This window comes from Lepidochelys olivacea, assembly GCF_965140295.1.
Source record: "Lepidochelys olivacea isolate rLepOli2 genome assembly, chromosome: 15".
In the NCBI taxonomy this organism is placed as follows: domain Eukaryota; kingdom Metazoa; phylum Chordata; order Testudines; family Cheloniidae; genus Lepidochelys; species Lepidochelys olivacea.
In genome coordinates, this window is record NC_140425.1 from 25671176 (window position 1) to 25690079 (window position 18904).

General features: G+C 41.5%; 1 protein-coding gene across 1 annotated transcript in view; it reads right to left on the reverse strand.

Moving 5' to 3' along the window:
* The window catches only part of AACS (acetoacetyl-CoA synthetase), a 61667-nt gene that overhangs the window by 7929 nt on the left and 34834 nt on the right, over positions 1-18904 (reverse strand). Inside the window, exons 7-15 of the mRNA XM_084648977.1 lie at positions 18723-18804; positions 16183-16330; positions 12946-13026; positions 10355-10479; positions 6499-6563; positions 6217-6339; positions 4717-4830; positions 3679-3804; positions 1064-1133 (exon numbers count right to left, since the gene is read on the reverse strand). Coding sequence (XP_084505103.1) covers positions 1064-1133; positions 3679-3804; positions 4717-4830; positions 6217-6339; positions 6499-6563; positions 10355-10479; positions 12946-13026; positions 16183-16330; positions 18723-18804 — 934 coding nt within the window. The remainder of the gene's footprint in view (positions 1-1063; positions 1134-3678; positions 3805-4716; positions 4831-6216; positions 6340-6498; positions 6564-10354; positions 10480-12945; positions 13027-16182; positions 16331-18722; positions 18805-18904) is intronic.

The following is an 18904-nucleotide window of genomic DNA, read 5'->3' on the forward strand; positions in this document are numbered from 1 at the left end:
GTTTAAAAAGATGGATAAGTATCATTATCCCACAGCGCCATAGGGAACCCGAGGTAGAGAGGTTAAGGCAGACATTTTCAGTCTCTCCATTTTCTGGGAGTCCAACATGCAAGGCCTAATTTTCAGAGGCACCCAGCACTTATCACTGAAGCCCACTAGAGTTGTGGTGCGTGGCACTTTTGAAAGTTATGCCCATGGTGCCTCAAGTTGGACCTCTGGCAAAAGAATCAAAACAAAAACAGAAGAACTCAAAGGATACTTTTAGAAGTGCAGGGCAGCAACATGCTCAAGATTATGTAGCAAATCAAATGCAGAGCCAAGAGCAAGCCCAGTTTTGACTCCCTGTCTGGTGCCCCACCCACTGGGCCTCACTGCATCCTGTGAAATCCCAGCTTCTCAGCAGCATGACCTCTCAAAACCCAAGAGGCTGTAGGCTAGCAATCCTGCACAAGTACCGTATATTAGCTATTTACAATGTGCTGTCCCTTCACTGTGAACTTACTGGCCATACTGGGTCAGACCAAAGGCCCATCTATCCCAGTATCCTGTCTTCCAACAGTGGCCAAAGCCAGGTGCCCCAGAGGGCATGACCAGAACAGGCAGTCAAGTGATCGGTCCCTTGTCATCCATTCCCAGCTTCTGGCAAACAGAGGCTAGAAACATCATCCCTGCCCAGCCTGGCTAATAGCCATTGATGGACCTATCCTCCATGAACTTATCTAGTTTTTTGAACCCTGTGATAGTCTTGGCCTTCACAACATCCTCTGACAGGGAGTTCCATAGGTTGACTGTGCTTTGTGTGAAGAAAGGCTTCCTTTTGTTTGTTTTAAACCTGCTGCCTATTAATTTCATTTGGTAACCCCTAGGTCTTGTGTTACATAAATGTTGAAATTTACGATGTTGAAAGTAATAGGATTCTAGTATATTTCCTCAGATCCAGAAACTCCGCCAACAAGCAGAGTGGGGAGTCATCTGAGAAATGTACATGTTCTCCTGCAACCCAACAGAGCCTGCCAACTGTACACATGTTCCCTCAGAACAGTTTTACCAAACTATACTTTACCTGCGGCCAAGCATGATGATTCCTCCAGTCTCAGGATTTATTTTGCAGTAGTCACCGTGGGCCCAAACACCTGTCAGAAGGTGACAAAGTGTTAACCAGCCCATTTGCCATCAATGCAGATCTGATTGACTCACCATGCAACTGCAATTTAGTTATCAAAGACCAGAAGGGGACGGCACCAGAGTTTGGAGAGACTGAGTTAGGCGGAAAATTAAAAGTTAAGTCTGTAGAGTTTATGACAAAGGGGACACACACAAAAGTCTACAAGTACGTGGAAGGTGTAAGTCCTTTGATTCTGTCAGTCGGACCACTCCTGTGAATATGTACAGCCCTTACTCACCTGAGGGAGAGCTGTCTAATCCTCAACATTCCGGGCAGGATTCTGATCCTCCACACAGTGGTTTAACTCCCCTGACCTCAACAGAGGCTAGTTCTAGCTGGCTGCACAACATGCATCTGTATGGGACCCAGATTTGGGATGTTGCTCTTTCCCCATCAGAGGGAGGGGAAGAAAGATTGATCAGCCTGAGCGTGCTCAGAGTCAACGCCCAGCCTCACTCCACATACCCAGGCTCCTGAGTCTTGTGTTAAATGCTTCATTGATTGTGTGATACAGGATCCTCGGAGATCTGAGTCAATGCTTTGACCACCACCCACAGTGAGGCATGAGGGTACCTCCAGTAGAGGTAACACTCAAAGGGGATGTCTCCCTCAACCCTGTCAGTAATTCTGGGGCAGAGGCACTCTCTGGGATTACATGGCAGGCTCTCAATAGAGTCACAGGGGCTCCCGTTAGCTTGACGGAGTTACTCTGGATTTACACTAGTGCAAAAAATCAGAATCAGACCCCTAGAAGCTGGGCTAGATGTTTTTCTCATCTACAGCAGGGTTGGGAATGGAAACGTTAAGCAAAATTTGAATTAGATTGGGTAAGGACAAAACCTCAACCACGCCCGTGCAGGCACCACTCCACTCCTCAACTGAGGAATTTTATACTTCGTTTCAACCTGAAACATTTCTACAGACCACCACAAAAAATAGGGTTTCCAACAGTTCACTGAAACCACCATCGGTACAGGTTTCTTAGGGAAGACTGCTGTCAAACACAGCGATCTGTCCTTTCAGAGTTGCGGTTGCTACGGGTGCACACGCACATGCTTTTACATGGATTCAGTGGTCCCTTTTGTTCTTAAAGGCCACTCTGGTTTTAGCGGCCAGATAAGTGAAATGTACTATAAACCACCGAATCATCAAGAACATAGTACTATAAAGCCAAAGAAAGAAAGAATCTATTGTTAAAAATAAAACACGCACCTCTTTCCAGGAGAAAGCTTACAAACAAATGACAGACGAGGTGGCTGTGTATTGGTAACTACTGCCACAGCTAGGCAGAGTGCGTGCAGTGGTTTTATATGCAGTCTTTCAAACTGTAGTGAGGCAGCAAAGGAAGAACACAAAGACTGTTTTGATTGGTGACTGTGGAAGAGTGTGCGGAAAGCTGTCAAAAGATCTGTTTTAAAAAGTGTACCAGGGCTTTATTTAGAGTTCGACTTATTTCATGGTGTATGATCCTAGGCCATCTGCTAGGAAGAAAACTTTATAGTGGAATTAAAACTTGAAATGCAACTTGTAACGTGTGGGGTCTCGCCGGGCATTGTGATGTTACACGGTCATCCCCTTCCCCCACCCCCATGGAAGGAAACTGGCCACTCAGTATAAACAATGGGACAGAAAAGGTTGCTAAAATTATAAACGTGGCAGCAATAGCTGAATATTGCTTATAAAATAAGAAAAGGGCCAAGGAATGGAACGGTAAACAGACCCCTGTGGTTAAGTGAAAGGTAGCACTCTCCTACTGTGGATCATGGCTTCTCACAGTAAAAGGCACTCTTCCTTGTTACTCACTTGAAATGCCTTTGTGAGGCTGTGATTGATAAACATCTCCATCTAGCGCTGAAAAGAAATGGACTCAAGGCCTTGATCTCACAAGCCCATGCCCAGCATGCAACACGGAGGGCAATGTTGCTGTGCTTCAGTGCAAGTACGAGCAAAGGCTATGGGTGGATCCAGTCCTCCAGAATAAAGCACAAACAAGCATCTAACCCGCTGCACATCTGTCCCCTTACTCTTATCAGCACAGGGCTGGTGGAGGAGTGGAGAACGAGATACTGGCTTGCCCCTCACACTAATTAGGTACTAGGCCTGGGCTTATCTCCTAGGCCTCACCTCTAATACTAGGCAGGAACAGTCTGGCATCCGTATAGTAGCAGTCAATAGAAGATCATTCCTTTCCCACTTATACACCCAACAGCGTACATCTGTGCCGAGCCAGATCAAGCTGCTCTAGCAGTCCTATCTGCCTAACAGCAGCAACAGAGGAATTAGTTTTCCAGAAATTCAAATTCGACTAACCCAGACTGAAATTCAGACCAAAGCACCAGCGAATAAATAGCAAGATATTTATCAAACATTTGTTACAAGTGCCACCCTAGCAAATCTAGATACAGCTGCATCCACCCAACCATGGGAAAGAGCAGGCTTATAATTTTGTAAACAACCGTCAGTTCTGTATGCCTGGTCAGTTCAGATAATGAACTAAGCATTTCACTACATACCTGGGAATTTTGAAAAATAAGCTTTCCTGTATTTATTTCCATTCTCATCATTCCAGAAGTGTGTAGGCTGACAGGGCATAGGCTTGGTACAAACCAGCTCACCGCTTTCTCCCCAAACTGGTTCGCCTGTTTACAAATAAAGAGACAGATTTTCTGCATTTCCCTTTTGTAAACCGCTGGGTACAAAAGCAAAGCAAAGAACATAGGATTATTATTTGCAGAATGGTAACACCCAGAGGCCCCGTCACTCTGGGCGTTGGTAGCTGATCTAAAAAGTTTATGGTCAATGGGCTAAATTCAACCTTGATTTAACTTCACAGAGTAAGGTTAGATGATCTAATGGTCCCCTCTGTTCTAGCCTCCTGTTTAGCACAAGCCTCTCCCAAATACCCCTATATTAAACCCAAAAAGACTTCAATTAGACCAATGTACTTCAGTCCTCAGGAGCTAAACTTTGAGCCACAGGGACAGAACAGAAAGACCAAAGTACTACCAATGCCCAAGGTCGCTAGAATAGCAGGAAACTGATTAGGTGAGATACACCCAGATGATCACAGCAGGAAAAAAAAAAAATCACACTATGTTGCAGAGGAATGCAAAAAAAAATTCATTAAAGTTTAATGGAATTACATCAGTGGTGAATTTAGTCCAGTGTCTGGTACAGACAGATTTTAATTGGACAGGAGCATAACTACCAAACACAAATACAAGATGTTGGGATATGGTCTCATACTAACACAGGGTCCTGAACAGCCATCAGATTTGCTCAGTCCAGTTTCTTGTGGGACAAGCTTCTACATCAAAGACCACCACCACCACCATTAAGGGCACGGTTGAGAAATGGTTTTGAGATCACTAACTCATTTACAGCTAGCCACTTAGCCATGAGATGGTTGCCACTTTTGGTCATCGGGTTGGATTATCAGCTGATCAAGAGATGAGTGTCTCTCTATCAGTCCCATTAATCACCATCCAAATTCCTGCAGCTATTACATTTTAGTTAGAAATGCCTATTGGAGTTGACTGGAAAATGGTTACCTTCATCATTCCATGCTTCCACTGCCATGCCCAGGTTCCTGGCCTGAATCTCTCCTTTGTAAACTGGGATTGTAACATTCTGACCCATGAAACATGAAATGATATCTGTTCCACCTATAACAAAAAGGAGGGACACTTAGAATTCAGATACTTTTAAAGAACTTTTTAAAATATCAAATAAAGGGCACATGAGTTTTTATTTTATTTTCACATAATACTGAAATAAATTCTGTCCATTCTAAGTAACAAAACCTAGAATACACTGCCCAGATTGTCTACTATTTCTATACAATTTACAATGAAGAAAGTTAGAGAGGCTTTTCTTACAATACGCATGCCCTTTGTATAGGCATATACCTTAGGGACTGAATTTTTTTCTCCCACTAGTTTTACACTGGTAAAAGATTCATTAACTTCACTGGAGTAACTCCTAATTTACACAGTGAGAGTGGCGATTCAGGCCCCTAGTCTACAGTTAGGTCACTGATCCAGAGGGGTTTAAGATAAGGAAATGACACTTTGGTTCCTTGGGGCATCTTGCAATCAAACAGTATAGCTGGACTAGATAGTTGCTGGTGGTCCATTTCTATTTCTTGTTCTTGTGCATTAGCACAATAGTAGTTATGTTTGGGATCTTTGCACTCATGGGGAATATTTAAGCCTTAATTTTAAAAAAAAGTTTTTACTCGAGTAATCAGGATATTTCTAGTCATATTTAAATAAAAAGCAGAGTTACAACAAAAGGCCCAATCCTGCAAATCTCACTCACATGACTGTACTTTGACATCAGAGACCATTAATAAATGTCATCTTAAGGTCCAGACCTGCTTCCATTAAAGTCAGAGACAGAACTCCCATCGACTTTAACGGCAGAAGGATTGGACTCTGGATCTGGGGTCTAAACTAGGTTGACACGGTCCCACTGAAGACCGGATCCTTGGTACCCTGCACAACAGGGCCCTGTATGAGTGCGACTTTATATGAATAGAAGAGAAACTGCCCAAGTGAGCTCTCCCCACACTACACTGGATATGGATTGACACATCTCCATTGTTAATTATATAATCTACACATTGACCCGTCTATTGTGGCCATTAACTGAAATGGAAGCCTGGCATAAGTCTCAGGAGAAGTTTCCTGGTGAAATCAGCTATGCAGAGAACAATGCGTGCTGTAGGTTAACAGACTCTCTTCCTCCCCTCACCCTGCTGCCCGCGAGGACAGCCAGTCAAAAGAAAGTATCCTGCTTCCTTACATCTACTCTGTCACAATAATTCCACCTCAAAGTCTTTGAGTGCACCAAGTTCATTATACTAATGCAATGGCATGCTGAATTATGCAGAAAAACCCTGCACAAGTCAAAGGTAGTTGCAGTTTAAGTATAATCACGGCTGACTGATCTCCCAGCCCAATTTTCCTGTACACAAAGTTGCAAAGAGGCAGCAAAGATGGGAACTGGCTACAGAAGGAATTAGCAAATGCTTTTGGAGTAAGTATTACCTGAAATGGATCCCAGGAGGACACTGCTCTTTATATGTTTGTAGACATACTCATAGCTTTGAGATTTGAGCGGTGACCCTGTAGATAGTATAGTATGAAGTGTTTGAAGATTATGGGTGTCACCTTAAAGAGGGAAGAAAACCAGGAATTACAAACATTTAAGTTCTATCACATTATCTATTCACCACTTAAATAAATCCAAATAGTCAAACTTAATCCTCAGCTCACTGTCTGTGAACAGGCTACAAGGCCAGAGAAAAAACAGAGGGGTTTGAAGCTTACATGGTTTTAAGTTTCTCTCTTCTAACACAGCCAGCCACTTTGCACCCGTTCCAAGGATGGTGATCCTAGAGAGGGGAAAGAAATTTTCAAGGACTTTGCACATTCTACACCTTGCAGGATCAGTCAAGTATCAGATCTGCTTAAAGCTTCAATGATTCTAGGCATGTCTTTTTCCGCAATCAAAATTAGTCAGGTCAATTGAGTCATTTCTGTAGCTTTGAAATTTTTAATTCTGGCTTTAAATATTAAGCACAGCCTTCCCATCTAGTGGAAAGCATTCGCTTACAGTTTCAGGAATCCTGAAGTACAAAGCACTCCAAATACTTTAGGAAATCTCCTAACATATAATTCATTAATTTGCCATAATTGCTGTTTAACAGGGCATCGTCGCCTTGTTATAGTCTCTCAAGTATCAGAATTGTGTTATTCCAGTGCAGTGCAAATGACAACAGTGATCCAAGTTTTGCTCTCAGATACACACTCAATTCCAACTGAAGTCAATGAGAGTTGCATACATATGGAGCACAGTGTATATGTGGCTGCCTGTTGAAGAATTCTAGAATTGAGGAGATGTCATAAGGAAAAAACCCTGGTTCAGCACCTTTCTGCTACTCACAAAACAAGGCAATTTTTTGCTACACTTGCTAAGGCACCGTGTTTAGTATCTAAGTTTGAGCAGTCTCCTCCTTTTCCCAGTTGCAAATTACAGATCTTTAGGACAATGCAATCAGCTCTGCAGCATTACTATTCACATTACGCAAAACAGTCACACCAACACTGAAGGCACAGTGTGAAATAAATATTTCAATTAATGCAATAAATAAATAAGATACATAGCTGGAGAATGTGGTCATATGCAAGAAAGAGACAAGCCAGTTAAAGCATCAGGAGCATAAACATTTTCCTTGCATGCTACCCCTCTCCCCTAAACAATCAAGCTTCACAACCATCCAATAAGTTAAAATATTCTTGTAACACCCATTTGATCAGGTCCTGAGAGGCAAAGTGACTTACTCAAGGCCTGTACCAGAAATAGAACTCAGGAGTCCTGGCTCCAACCCCCTGATCAAACCAATGGACTCTAGAAGGATTGCATAGCAAGCAGTAATGTGGTAAAAAGAACAGTGGGTGTTATTCAGTTTGAAAAAGTTAAACTATCCAAAGTAATCAATGACGCTTAATACCTACATTTGTCTATATTAGTTAAAAATATAACTGGGGCTGCAATAGAATCCCAAGAGCTTCATTTGCCTACTGCTTTAATATGGGAGTTCTGAGATGCCATTAATCTAACCAGGAAACAGATTTTTAAATGACTGCATATAACTCATTTTCAGTTTTCTGATCACAAGGAAGGAGAGAAGAAGGAAAAAAAAGTCTTCCCACACACCAATTAAAAGTTAAAATGAAGTCTCCCCCTCAACTCCATTTATTGCTGGAAGTGTTAGCCTGATCTATACATTAACCTTCAAGAAATCCTGCTCCTGGGTAAGTAATGCTCAAGTGATTTGTGTTGGCATAGTGTTAGTTTTACATGGTGGCAATAAATTCCCTTGAGGATATGCTGAAGTGTATGAAGATAATTATTATTTCTGCAAGGTGCTTTAGAGACATGCAAGTATATGGAATATTGCATGAGCGCCTAGAGCACGGGATGGGCACCTCTTTGTATAAAGAATAAATCATAATCTCTTCTCTATTACAAACAGTGATTGGCTGGTCCTTTGGCTGTGGTTTACTACAATCATATGAAGTATTTTTATCCTTATGCAATATTTTACTTACTAGCACCCTCTGAGCCATTTATTATACAGCAAGGATACTCTACACTGGTCTATTTTTTTGGTTTACTATTTGACATACTCTCTTTCCGAAGTCTTTTGAGTAGTTCCCTCCCCCCCAACACCAGTTTACCACCACTTAACCCAGGGGTGGGCAAACTTTTTGGCCTGAGGCCCACATCTGAGTATGGAAATTGTATGGCAGGGCATGAATGCTCACAAAATTGGGGCTTGGGGTACAGGAGGGGGCTAAGGGCTCTGGCTCAGGGGTGGGGTGGGGCAGGGCTGGGGGTGCAGGAAGGTGCTCCAGGCTGGGACGAAGGGTGGGGGAAAAATCAGGACTGGGGCAGAGTCAGGGCACAGGAGGGAAGGGTCGGGGTATGGGCTCTAGGCAGCGCTTACCACAAGCAGCTCCCAGAATCAGCAGCATGTCCCCCCTCCAGTTCCTAAGCAGAGGTGTGGCCAGGAAGCTCTGCATGCTGCCCTGTCCACCGGCACCACCCCTGTAGCTCCCATTGGCTGAGGTTCCTGGCCAATAGGAGCTGCAGGGGCAGTGTGCAGAACCCCGTCTGCCCCTATACATAGGAACCAGATTGGGGACATGCCACTGCTTCCAGGAGCTGTGCGGAGCAGGGCAAGCCCCCGACCCTACTCCCCGGCAGGAGCTCAAGGGCCAGATTAAAACATCTGGAGGGCCGAATGAAGCCCTTGAGTCGTAGTTTGCCCACCCTGACTTAACCCCTTGATATGGGCTAAATCGAGCACTACTGAGCAGACTCTTTACTAAAATCATCCCAATCAAGGAGTTATTGTTATTCAGTATCTCCAGGGTAAACAGTTATGCCCTGTCATGAAGGTGCAGTGTGCTACATATAAGATAACAGCCAACATGAATATTTTGGAACAAACTACATTAGAAGGCTAGCATACAGCTGGCTAATGCTTTTAGCAATCAATTAAAATATTAGACCTGCATACATGCTTGAACTGCTTTCGTTTACCTTCCACATACCCTGATGATGCTCAGAAATAATCTGTTCTATTTCTAGACTAACTTTTTATCCCACTGGTTCTGCTCTTGAATCCCTCTAAATTTCAACAGATTTTATTAGCCTTCCACTAGAAACAATTTCATTAAGATGTAACCTTTAATTATAATAGCCAGCACCAAATTGTTAAATACTGCGTAGCATGAAAGGCAAAGCTGCATTTTAATTATTAATTGGCAATAGTTAGGTGACATGCACTGCATCCACTTTCCACCATAAATGCATTAAACCTGAGCATTAAGTAATTTTTAAATACTCAATATTTTTATGGTAAAAATGTAAAGATCTGCAGTTTACCTCCAGTTTGCAAAATGGTAGAGTTATAAAAATCAATGCTCTGTCCAGTGTGCACAAAGGTCAAATATCATGAAAGGCCTTAAAGCTGCTTTAGTTTCAAATTTTGTTATTTCTTTATGCACCAGTAGAGGGCACCCGGCACTGCATTATGTTCACACAGGTATATATGACAACTAAAAAATTGCTTGACAAAGAATGAAACAGATTAGAAAGCAAAGTATGAAAATACAAGTAGCCCTGCTGAATGGCCCCAGTCAATTTAAGGCTTTCAAATTCTATCAAGCACCATACTCAGGTTTATGCTGAGTAGTCTGAAATAAAGGATTCTTGTTTCACTAATTCCGAGTGCACTGAGAAATTACTCTTTAGACTGTTCCCAATTACTGCCTTTTGAAAAGGCTGCTCTTAAAACTGACTGTTGAACTGACATTCTTTATTTACAGGGAATCAAAATGCCTGAATGAATTCTAAAACACACCATTCAACCCTTTGTCTTTCACTCCCTCTAAAAAAGACCACTTCAGTCTAAGATTTAAAGAGTTTATCCTAAATTAAGCCAAAGTTTAAAAACTATGCCACCCTATACGTTGGCTTCAGATCAAGCAAAGAGCCTCTATTGAAGCTGTTTTTATGTGGGATTAGTAACAGACTAACGAGTGAAGACAGCAATTTCTAGGACTTAAATTGAGAAGAAGTTCTATAGTTCACTTCAACATCTTGTTTACCTACCCCAGTCGGTCAACCAAATCCCAGAGCACATTGGGTGATGGAACAAGAGGAGATCCATCATATAAGACCACTGAAGCTCCTGCAGCAAGCGCAGACACTAACCAATTCCACATCATCCAGCCAGTCTAGAACAAACAAGACTCCCATGTTAATTTCTATCTTTGTGAGCTCACATACTCGGAGGGAGACATCTCTCCCAACTATTTATTGACCTGTGAATTCAGTCTCTCAATGTTACTTCAGAATACCACTGCATTACATTTGTTTACTGTTAGAGTAAATTTATCATAACCCATGGACCAGTTTCAACTGTTATCACTGTAAATCCAGCGAAGCTATTCAAGATTTACACTTGTTGTAGCTGACTCAGAACCTGGCCCCCACTTTAGTAACCTTATTTCGGGCCTTCAAAAAAAAAAAAAAAAAAAGGGGGGGGGGGGGGAAGAGGAAGACTCATGGAATTAATGTAGGGCCGCAAAATGTGTATGTCGGTTTGAAATTAGCCCGATAATATATTCATAGGTTTAAGGCCAGAAGGGACCATGAGATCACTCAGTCTGCCTTCCTAACACACAGGCCACAGAGTTTCATCCAGTTGCTCCTGTACTGAGCCCAGTAACCTGCACGCAAATAAAGCGCATGTACCAGAACAGCATCCTGTCCTGATCTGAAGACATCAAGAGATGGAGAATCCATCATACAAGGAGTCCCATGTACTTATCCCAAATTACAATGATTATAGGGCATTAGACTTACCTGATAATTATAGACCAAAAACATAATAGTTTTATTTTGTGTAGCAACTTCCACAAATACTTCAGGTGGTACTTGATTTGGTATTTAGCCCAAAATACTTCACAGGATACAAGTGACAGCAGGTATTTGAGACAACTAAAACACCAATTCGGACATGGTTTGTAGTATCTAGTGTGTATTTTATGACACTCCATTGCTGCTTTACACTGAATCCCATCATATGCCAATGCAATACGTCTTGACATTTAAAAAAAACAAAACTTTTAATCAGAAATTATGAAAGTTCCAGTGTTCACTGTATGTACGCATCTCCTTGCAGAATGCAGGTACAGTGCCTGTGCTAAAAAACACTTGGGGGAAAAAGGATTCTTCCCTCCCTCCACCCATACATGTCACTTTGTTGGCATATGGGGGCCTGCAGCTAGCCAGGAAAATCTCAGTGCCTGGGCCATGTAAGGCATCTGTAAGTGGTCCTACTTAGAATCATAGAATATCAGGATTGGAAGGGACCTCAGGAGGTCAGGTGGTCCAACCCCCTGCTCAAAGCAGGACCAATCCCCAGTTTTTGCCCTAATCCCTAAATGGCCCCCCTCAAGGATTGAGCTCACAACCCTGGGTTTAGCAGGCCAATACTCAAACCGCTGAGCTATCCCTCCCCTTCTTGCCCAACTCCACTGCAACTCCAGCAGACAAGTCACACTAGGAGTGTGTTCATAGTACTAAGCATTGGAGATTGCTTTTTCAGAGCAGCCTGGGAGAAGTAGGGGTTGCTCTAATTTATGTCAAGGGCCATAGCAGCCTCTGTTCTGACCTTCAGCAGGACTCTTACAAACTAAGCATAATTAGTTTTCCCACATCTCTCAAATTTTTCCAGCCTCAAACTGCTACAGCCTAAGAGTTTATTATAAAGATCTGAGTTTATACACACCTCTGCTGATCACCTCTACTTGTATTATCTGATTTGCCATTGAGGTACAAGCCTAAACAACGATAGGGGAAAAATAACCAGACTCCTCAGTGGAGGCAATGTAGATTAGCTGTTACTGTCACAAGTTTATACAGGAGCTCACCAGGGAAAGACAGGCTAGCCAAGCAGAAACTCCTTTCATACCATGTACAATACCTTCTACCTTGCTACTGCCCCAACATGATATAAACAAACTTCCACAGAGATAAATTTACACCTTCCTCAACAGAATATAAATGACTGTTGGGAGCATGGAGAGCATCACGGTAGTAGGATAGTGTTAGGATAATATTTAAAATGTTTGAAAAGCCCCAAAACAACCTTTTTAGGCTTTTATTTTCTTAAAAATAAGTCACTGTTAAACCTAAGTTGCACTGTGTTGACTACACTAGCACCAAATAAGGACGGTTAAACTCCAAGAAGTCACAAAACAGCCATTATATTTTCTTCCCTTTATATTATTAGAAATCACTCATTCAGAACATGGGCATTTCCACAATGGAGAAGACCAGTGGGCCATCTGGCCCACTATCACATCTCTGACAGTGGTCAGAACCAGATGTCTCAAAGGAAGGTGCAAAGAATCCCAGTGCACTTATGGGGTTCCCAAGTGGGGGTGACAGAGGTTGGCTCATGCCCCAACCATGAAGGTTCATAGCCTTTTAGATACCCCCTCCACCAGGCTCCCAGGGATGCACAAATTCTTGCTATTCCACCAAGATGAACAGGGTAAAATTGTCACTCATCTCCAACATGTTCAGTTCCCCACATGATGCAGATGCTTTGAAGATGCACCTGAGGAGGTCATTATAGCAATAAGCTTAAAACTTTTAAAAAAAGTTTTATAAATGTCATAAGCCCCACTTGCCGTTGTATAGTACATAATAACGTCATTGCTAGTCGTGTTGCCATGAAGAATATGCTCCTTCAGGTGCTGAATTAGTGTGCCCTGAAAAATAAAAGAGTGAAGGGAAAAATAAGTTTATGTAAATAAAAAGCAAAGATCTGGTGGCCAAATATACTTTTCAGTCTCCTAATGCTGCACAATGAGTATTTCAAGGTTACAGACAGGTATTGAATTCCACCATCTTTCAAAGTAAAAAAGAAACAAACAGGCAGCAACTCCCAGACCTATCCACGTCAGCATGGATAGCATTCTCCACTCCCCTTTCATGTAACTTTCCATCCTCCTTCACTAGATCTCAGCAGTGTCTGCACTTAACCTACAACAAAGGGAGCATGTTGTTTACTACAAACTGCAGCATCACTCCATAGCCAGCCACTAGGATAGTGCAGCACCCGATGTAACCCGTAAGGATTTGCCTACATGAGGAAATTGACCAAGAGAACTATAGCAGTACAGTAATATATCACTCTAGTTCTGCAGATCCATTTCCCCAAGTGAAAAAGTCCTTTGACGTAGTTTCACACTCACAATACACCCAGCTGACTGGAAGGAGTGAGGGACCCAAAGTTGTTCTGGACTTAGGCGTCATGGCACAAAGCATTCACGTCATATACTAGGTCACAACAGTAGCTCAAGCTATCTCAAATTTTAATTCTTTGGAGACTGCAGGCAGAACTATGTAGACTTCCTCCTAAGCATTCATGTGGCTAGCAGCATGGAAAATTCCACTGGCACATAATGCACTGAACTACGCTATTACTCACTTTTCTCTTTTGTTGAAAATGTAGCTAAAACACTTCTTGGATCATCATTCAAGACAGACTTTCTAGGATCAATGAACGTATAAACTGCTTCCTTGTGTCACTTTACTACAGTGACACATTAAAATGGTTGATTTAAAAACAAAAACTGTGCTTTGCATTTTTGGAAGTGCTCATGGTGGAGCTATTAGGGACTTCACATGAATCAAGCAAAATATATGTTGAAAGAAAATCCATTATAGATAAAAATTTAAAACAAAAAACTAATGTAAATTGCACATGCTTTAAGGGATGGAAAGGAAAAAATATTAAATAAAAAATATACAAGCAAATCCAATTTTTCCTCAGCATCTCAGAGGAGCCACGTCTGGATTTTACCTGCTAACGCTCCAGTGCGCTAAGATGTCACAATGCTGCCATCTAGCTACAGACTACTTTCTACAACCTGCATTTTAAACGTAGAATTCATGGCTTTGCCATACCACAACCAGTAACTGAGAAGCAATCTTGCACAAGACTTATGCACACGTTTAATGGGAGCGTTCACAGTGTGCAAGTGAAATGCAGGCTTAAATCTTTGCAGGAGCAGGATTTTTAATGGTACCCTTATAGTTACAGTCCTGTAGAAATTGAGACTATACCCCCATTGGATCAAATTCAATTAAATGTTTGTTGCCTCTCTTCTTCCCAATTTACACTTCTGGATTCTCAGGGTCTGAAATAGTAACGAAATTTCTAAAGATAAATCCACCCACAAACTATGAACTACTACTATGGAGAAAACGGAGTGTAAACCAGTTCAGAGGAGAAGACTGCCTAGCTCTTTTTTTGTTTTTGTTTTGGGGGGGGGGGGGAGAGAAGAGAATCTACCCCTTTGTGTCTTGGATTCTAGCTGAAGAACCCAATTCTCCATTTGCTTACATGGGTGTAAATCAGGTGTAACTGCCAAGGTGTGAAATCAGTGTAAAGGGAGATTAGAATTGGGGACTATGTTTCTATGATTTAGGAATTAAAAAATAAAATGAAAATAAAAACAAAGTTGCTGAATCATTTGTTAGAGAACTAAAACAAAAACCCTACAACAACCTCCACATGTTTCTCTTTAGACCATTAATACATTAGAGCTTTGCTTCTGAAACAAAAAAAGTTACATATATTTAAATACACACACACCCCCACCTACCCTTACTTCTGCCTGCAGGATAATACATTTTAAAGGTTTGTCTTCCTTTAAATTATTTATGGCTATCATTTAAATATACACCACAACAGACTTGCAGAGGAAACATACGCATTTACCACATTGCACACAGTAGGGTATATGAAGTTAAGATTACAAGGAAAAAACATTTCCTGTAAAAAGATCCAGGGGATAATCAAGCTATTTTAAATCCACTGTGATCAACGTTATTTAATACACTTTTGCTGTCATTTCATCTCCTCTTGTATTTTTGATTATTGAAACTAAACTTCAGCTGTATCAGCACCACTGTGTGGCTCCAACCAAGTTGGGAGGATGAGGCAGAAGAAGAGGAAGGGTAGGATTCAAGGGCAAGCTAAGCAGCTCTGTAAATTATCTGGTGATGAACAGAACTTTGAAGAGGAGAAAACCCCCTTCCCTTTGTCTTCTCTACCTCAGTGTATTTTAATCTAGCTGGTCAACTGTATTTATCACACACCTTTCACTACCTTCTCTGCTCACTAACCTGTCTTCACAAGTGCTTATCCTAACATTCTGAACCCAGAGCAGTTACCAACAGCTACCCAACTGTCACAAAAAGGTCTGGTCTACACCAGAATATCAGGTTGATTTAACATCACCACTCAGGGGTGTGGCAAATCCACACCACTGCGCAGTGCGTTAAGTTGACCTAACCCCCCAGAGTAGACAGCACTAGGACAACAGAAAAATTCTGCTATGCTGCTGGAGTGTTTTAAATGTAGACAAGCCTTAAGTGAATTTACTGATGGAGATGGTTTTGGATTAACAGCTCAAGTGGCAGAATTCTTCTAGTCACAAAAGCCCAGCATGGGGGTTGCAAACTTCCCCATGTCATCTCTGCGAATGTCAGATACAACCACAGTTGTCAAGGTTCATTCAGTCGTTCGTCTCTCCCAGCAAGGACATCAGTTGTGCCAACTGTGGTTGTGTGACAGATACTTGTCCACTGGGAAGTATCATGAACAACCAGAACAAGCTCCAGATAGTAAGGACTTTTGGTCCTTATTGACCCATCTCTTTCAGCTATGGACCGAAAGGTGAAAGGTTTCACATAGTTATCAAAATCCACTGAGCCAACCAGGCCCCCCTTGGGAACGATCAGTATCTTACATCACCACATACACTCTTCTCCCCTCCCCCCAAAAAAAACAAAAAATTGCTCTGATGATTATAAATAGACAGTGCGACATTGCAGCCCCAGGAGGGAAGACGTACCCCTGCTGAATGAACCATGCATTTTGGTGCTCCTGTTGTGCCAGATGAATACATGATAAAGAGAGGATGACTGAAGGGCAGCTGTTCGAACTCCAGCTGGGGGGCTTGGTCTCCTTTCCCAGTAGCCAGGAAATCTTCTAGAAAAACACTGTACAAAAGAGAGGGAAAAGCAACTACTTAAAACGACTTCAACTTTAAAAACAAAACTAACTGCTACTCAACCACAGACATCTATACGATCATTTTCAGACCCAACAGCACTCTTAAAATAATCCAGCCTGTATATGTAACCCTTCTTTTGGCTTTTCAGGCCTTTGGGGATTTTCTTTAAAATGAAATGTCAACAAAATGTTTAAGAATAAGACATTAACGGCTATATTTTAAGAACAGGCCTACAAATTTGCACATATGAACAGTTGCCAGCCTTAAAAGCCCCATACAGAGAGGCAGAGGTAGCAGGTAGGTACTTGTATAGCCCCTATCATACAACTAGCAGAGTGCAAATTAGTCTACCATACTTTCAAGTAGCACACTAAGCCATGACCTCCCTGTGCTGTAGCCGAGTCCAGATGGAATGTTACTGTGCAGCAATCTGGGACATTGTAGAACAAACCCTGCCTTGCCACACAGTAGCTCACCGTGTAGACAGGCCTTAAGATCAGGCCTGAGAAAAATCTTTGAGGCCTGGCTTGGAATAAAGGATCAGGCCCTCAAGGGAAATATTAAATTATAACAGTTATAATGTGGGTCCAGGTTGCAGTGCAGACAGAATGGCTGTTATGACTGTCAGAAGGAAGCTATGCCAGCCCTTGATTCAGCTGTGAATGTACTTTTGGCTTGTAGTATCAATTACAATGAAATTGTTCTGGAGTGACAGAATCTGACGCTTACTGCACGGTTTGGAACATTAGCAGTATCAAAAAGGTATCTGAATAACCTAACCCTGAACAGTAAATAAACCAGCCAACCTACCTCTAATTGTTATTTAAAATTGTTTACTGCTCGATTTTGGAGCATGCTTTCTTCTCCTCGTTATACCAGATCTCATTTATAGAAATGTGCTAATAGGATATTTCACAGAGCAACATTTTCTCTAAGATAAACAACAAATCAAACTCAATAGTTGTCATTTTGTTGCTTTTATAAAAGTCTCACCACACTTTTATGTTCAAGTTTATCTGCAGGACCCAACAATCAATAGCAATGGAAAGCAAAATTCAGAAGGCTAACGAGGGTAGCTTGTTGCTTTGTATAAAGCTAAATTAAGTGGATAATGTAATTTTACTGGATGCTCCTGTTTTATATCAATTATTGCTTAGACAAAACGTGAAATATGACTGAGTAAAAGATACTACAAATGCATGTTGGGGGAAGGAACGAGACTGAGACAGCAGTGATAAATCTAGTATTGACAAGCTGAAAAGTACATTCATTTTGTAAGCAACCGAATTCCATCTTTCTTTGTGGAGAGATTTCTTGCTGGGTCAATACTAATGGGGAGAAGGAGAGAGAGAGAGAGAGAGAGAGAGAAGTGTTGTAATGAAAGAAAGCAGATCAATTGCTCGTTTAGCTTCATGCTCATCAGTAGTGGGGTTTCTCTAATATAAGCAAAAAGTTTACTGAAGTAAACAACATTTTTACTAGTTTGACAAAAGTATTCTTGCTCCACCGCCCCCACCTTCCCATTCCTTCCCATTATTCTGTCACAAGTTTCTGAAAAAATTCTGCTGAATGGACAGTTAAAAAAAACAAAAACAAAAAAACACCTTATTTTGTAAAGCCAAGACGTTTTCTTTTGGCGTACTGCAGCATCCTTAAGCAATGCTAGAAAGCAAAGCACACCATCACTATACTAGAGCATGCAACACAAAATGAAATGAACTAGAAAGTTTAAAAAAAAAAAACACTGATCAGTCTAAGTCAACTTCCAAGCCTGATCCTAAAGCCCAAAAACCTCAAGAATCATTCCAATAAAGTCAATGGGCTAAACTCCCTGAATTTACAAAGGTGTAAGTGAGAGCAATGATTCCACCAACTTATTAGAGTGAGAACAGTTCTGATCCAATAAAACTGCTCATATAAGAGCTGCATGGTCAGATCCTAAATTATGTGCTAAATACAGAAGAAAAAGTGAAAAGTTAAAATGGAGAGAAGCTTAAAAAGCTAACCAACTGAAGAAAAAAAAAAAGGCTATAAAAACATGGTTTCTTCAGTGTCTGGTCAAGATTATCCCACAGCTCTAAGAGAAGAGCGTCTTGTGCTAGGTCAAGTGTCCATTCTTTTCTCCATGAGATTTGTATTGCTGGATGTCTGAGGATCCTTGTATGTAACAGGAGCCTGATCCTTACAGGTTCTTTCCAGATGAGATGAAGTTGGGCCCCCTAACATGAAGTTTGTAACTAAACTAACAGGCAAATACTAACATTTCCCAACATTCAGGAACACACTAGTGAGAAAAATCCGTGTAGGGTTCCGTGTCCATCCCATCTCTAGTTCTGATAGACAGAGCACATGCCCAAAGGCTGATTTTGTCCCATTACCTGTTTGGTATTTTAGAAATATCTATCACTTCTCGCGATGAAACATATGGAATCACCACCACTTTTCTTAAATCTGGGAGTCCTAGGGGAAAAAAAATGGAGTACAAAAACCATTACTCACTTATTTCCAGTTACATAAACAAAAGGCCTCTTCTCTGTTTGGTTAGTTTGTGTAATGTACG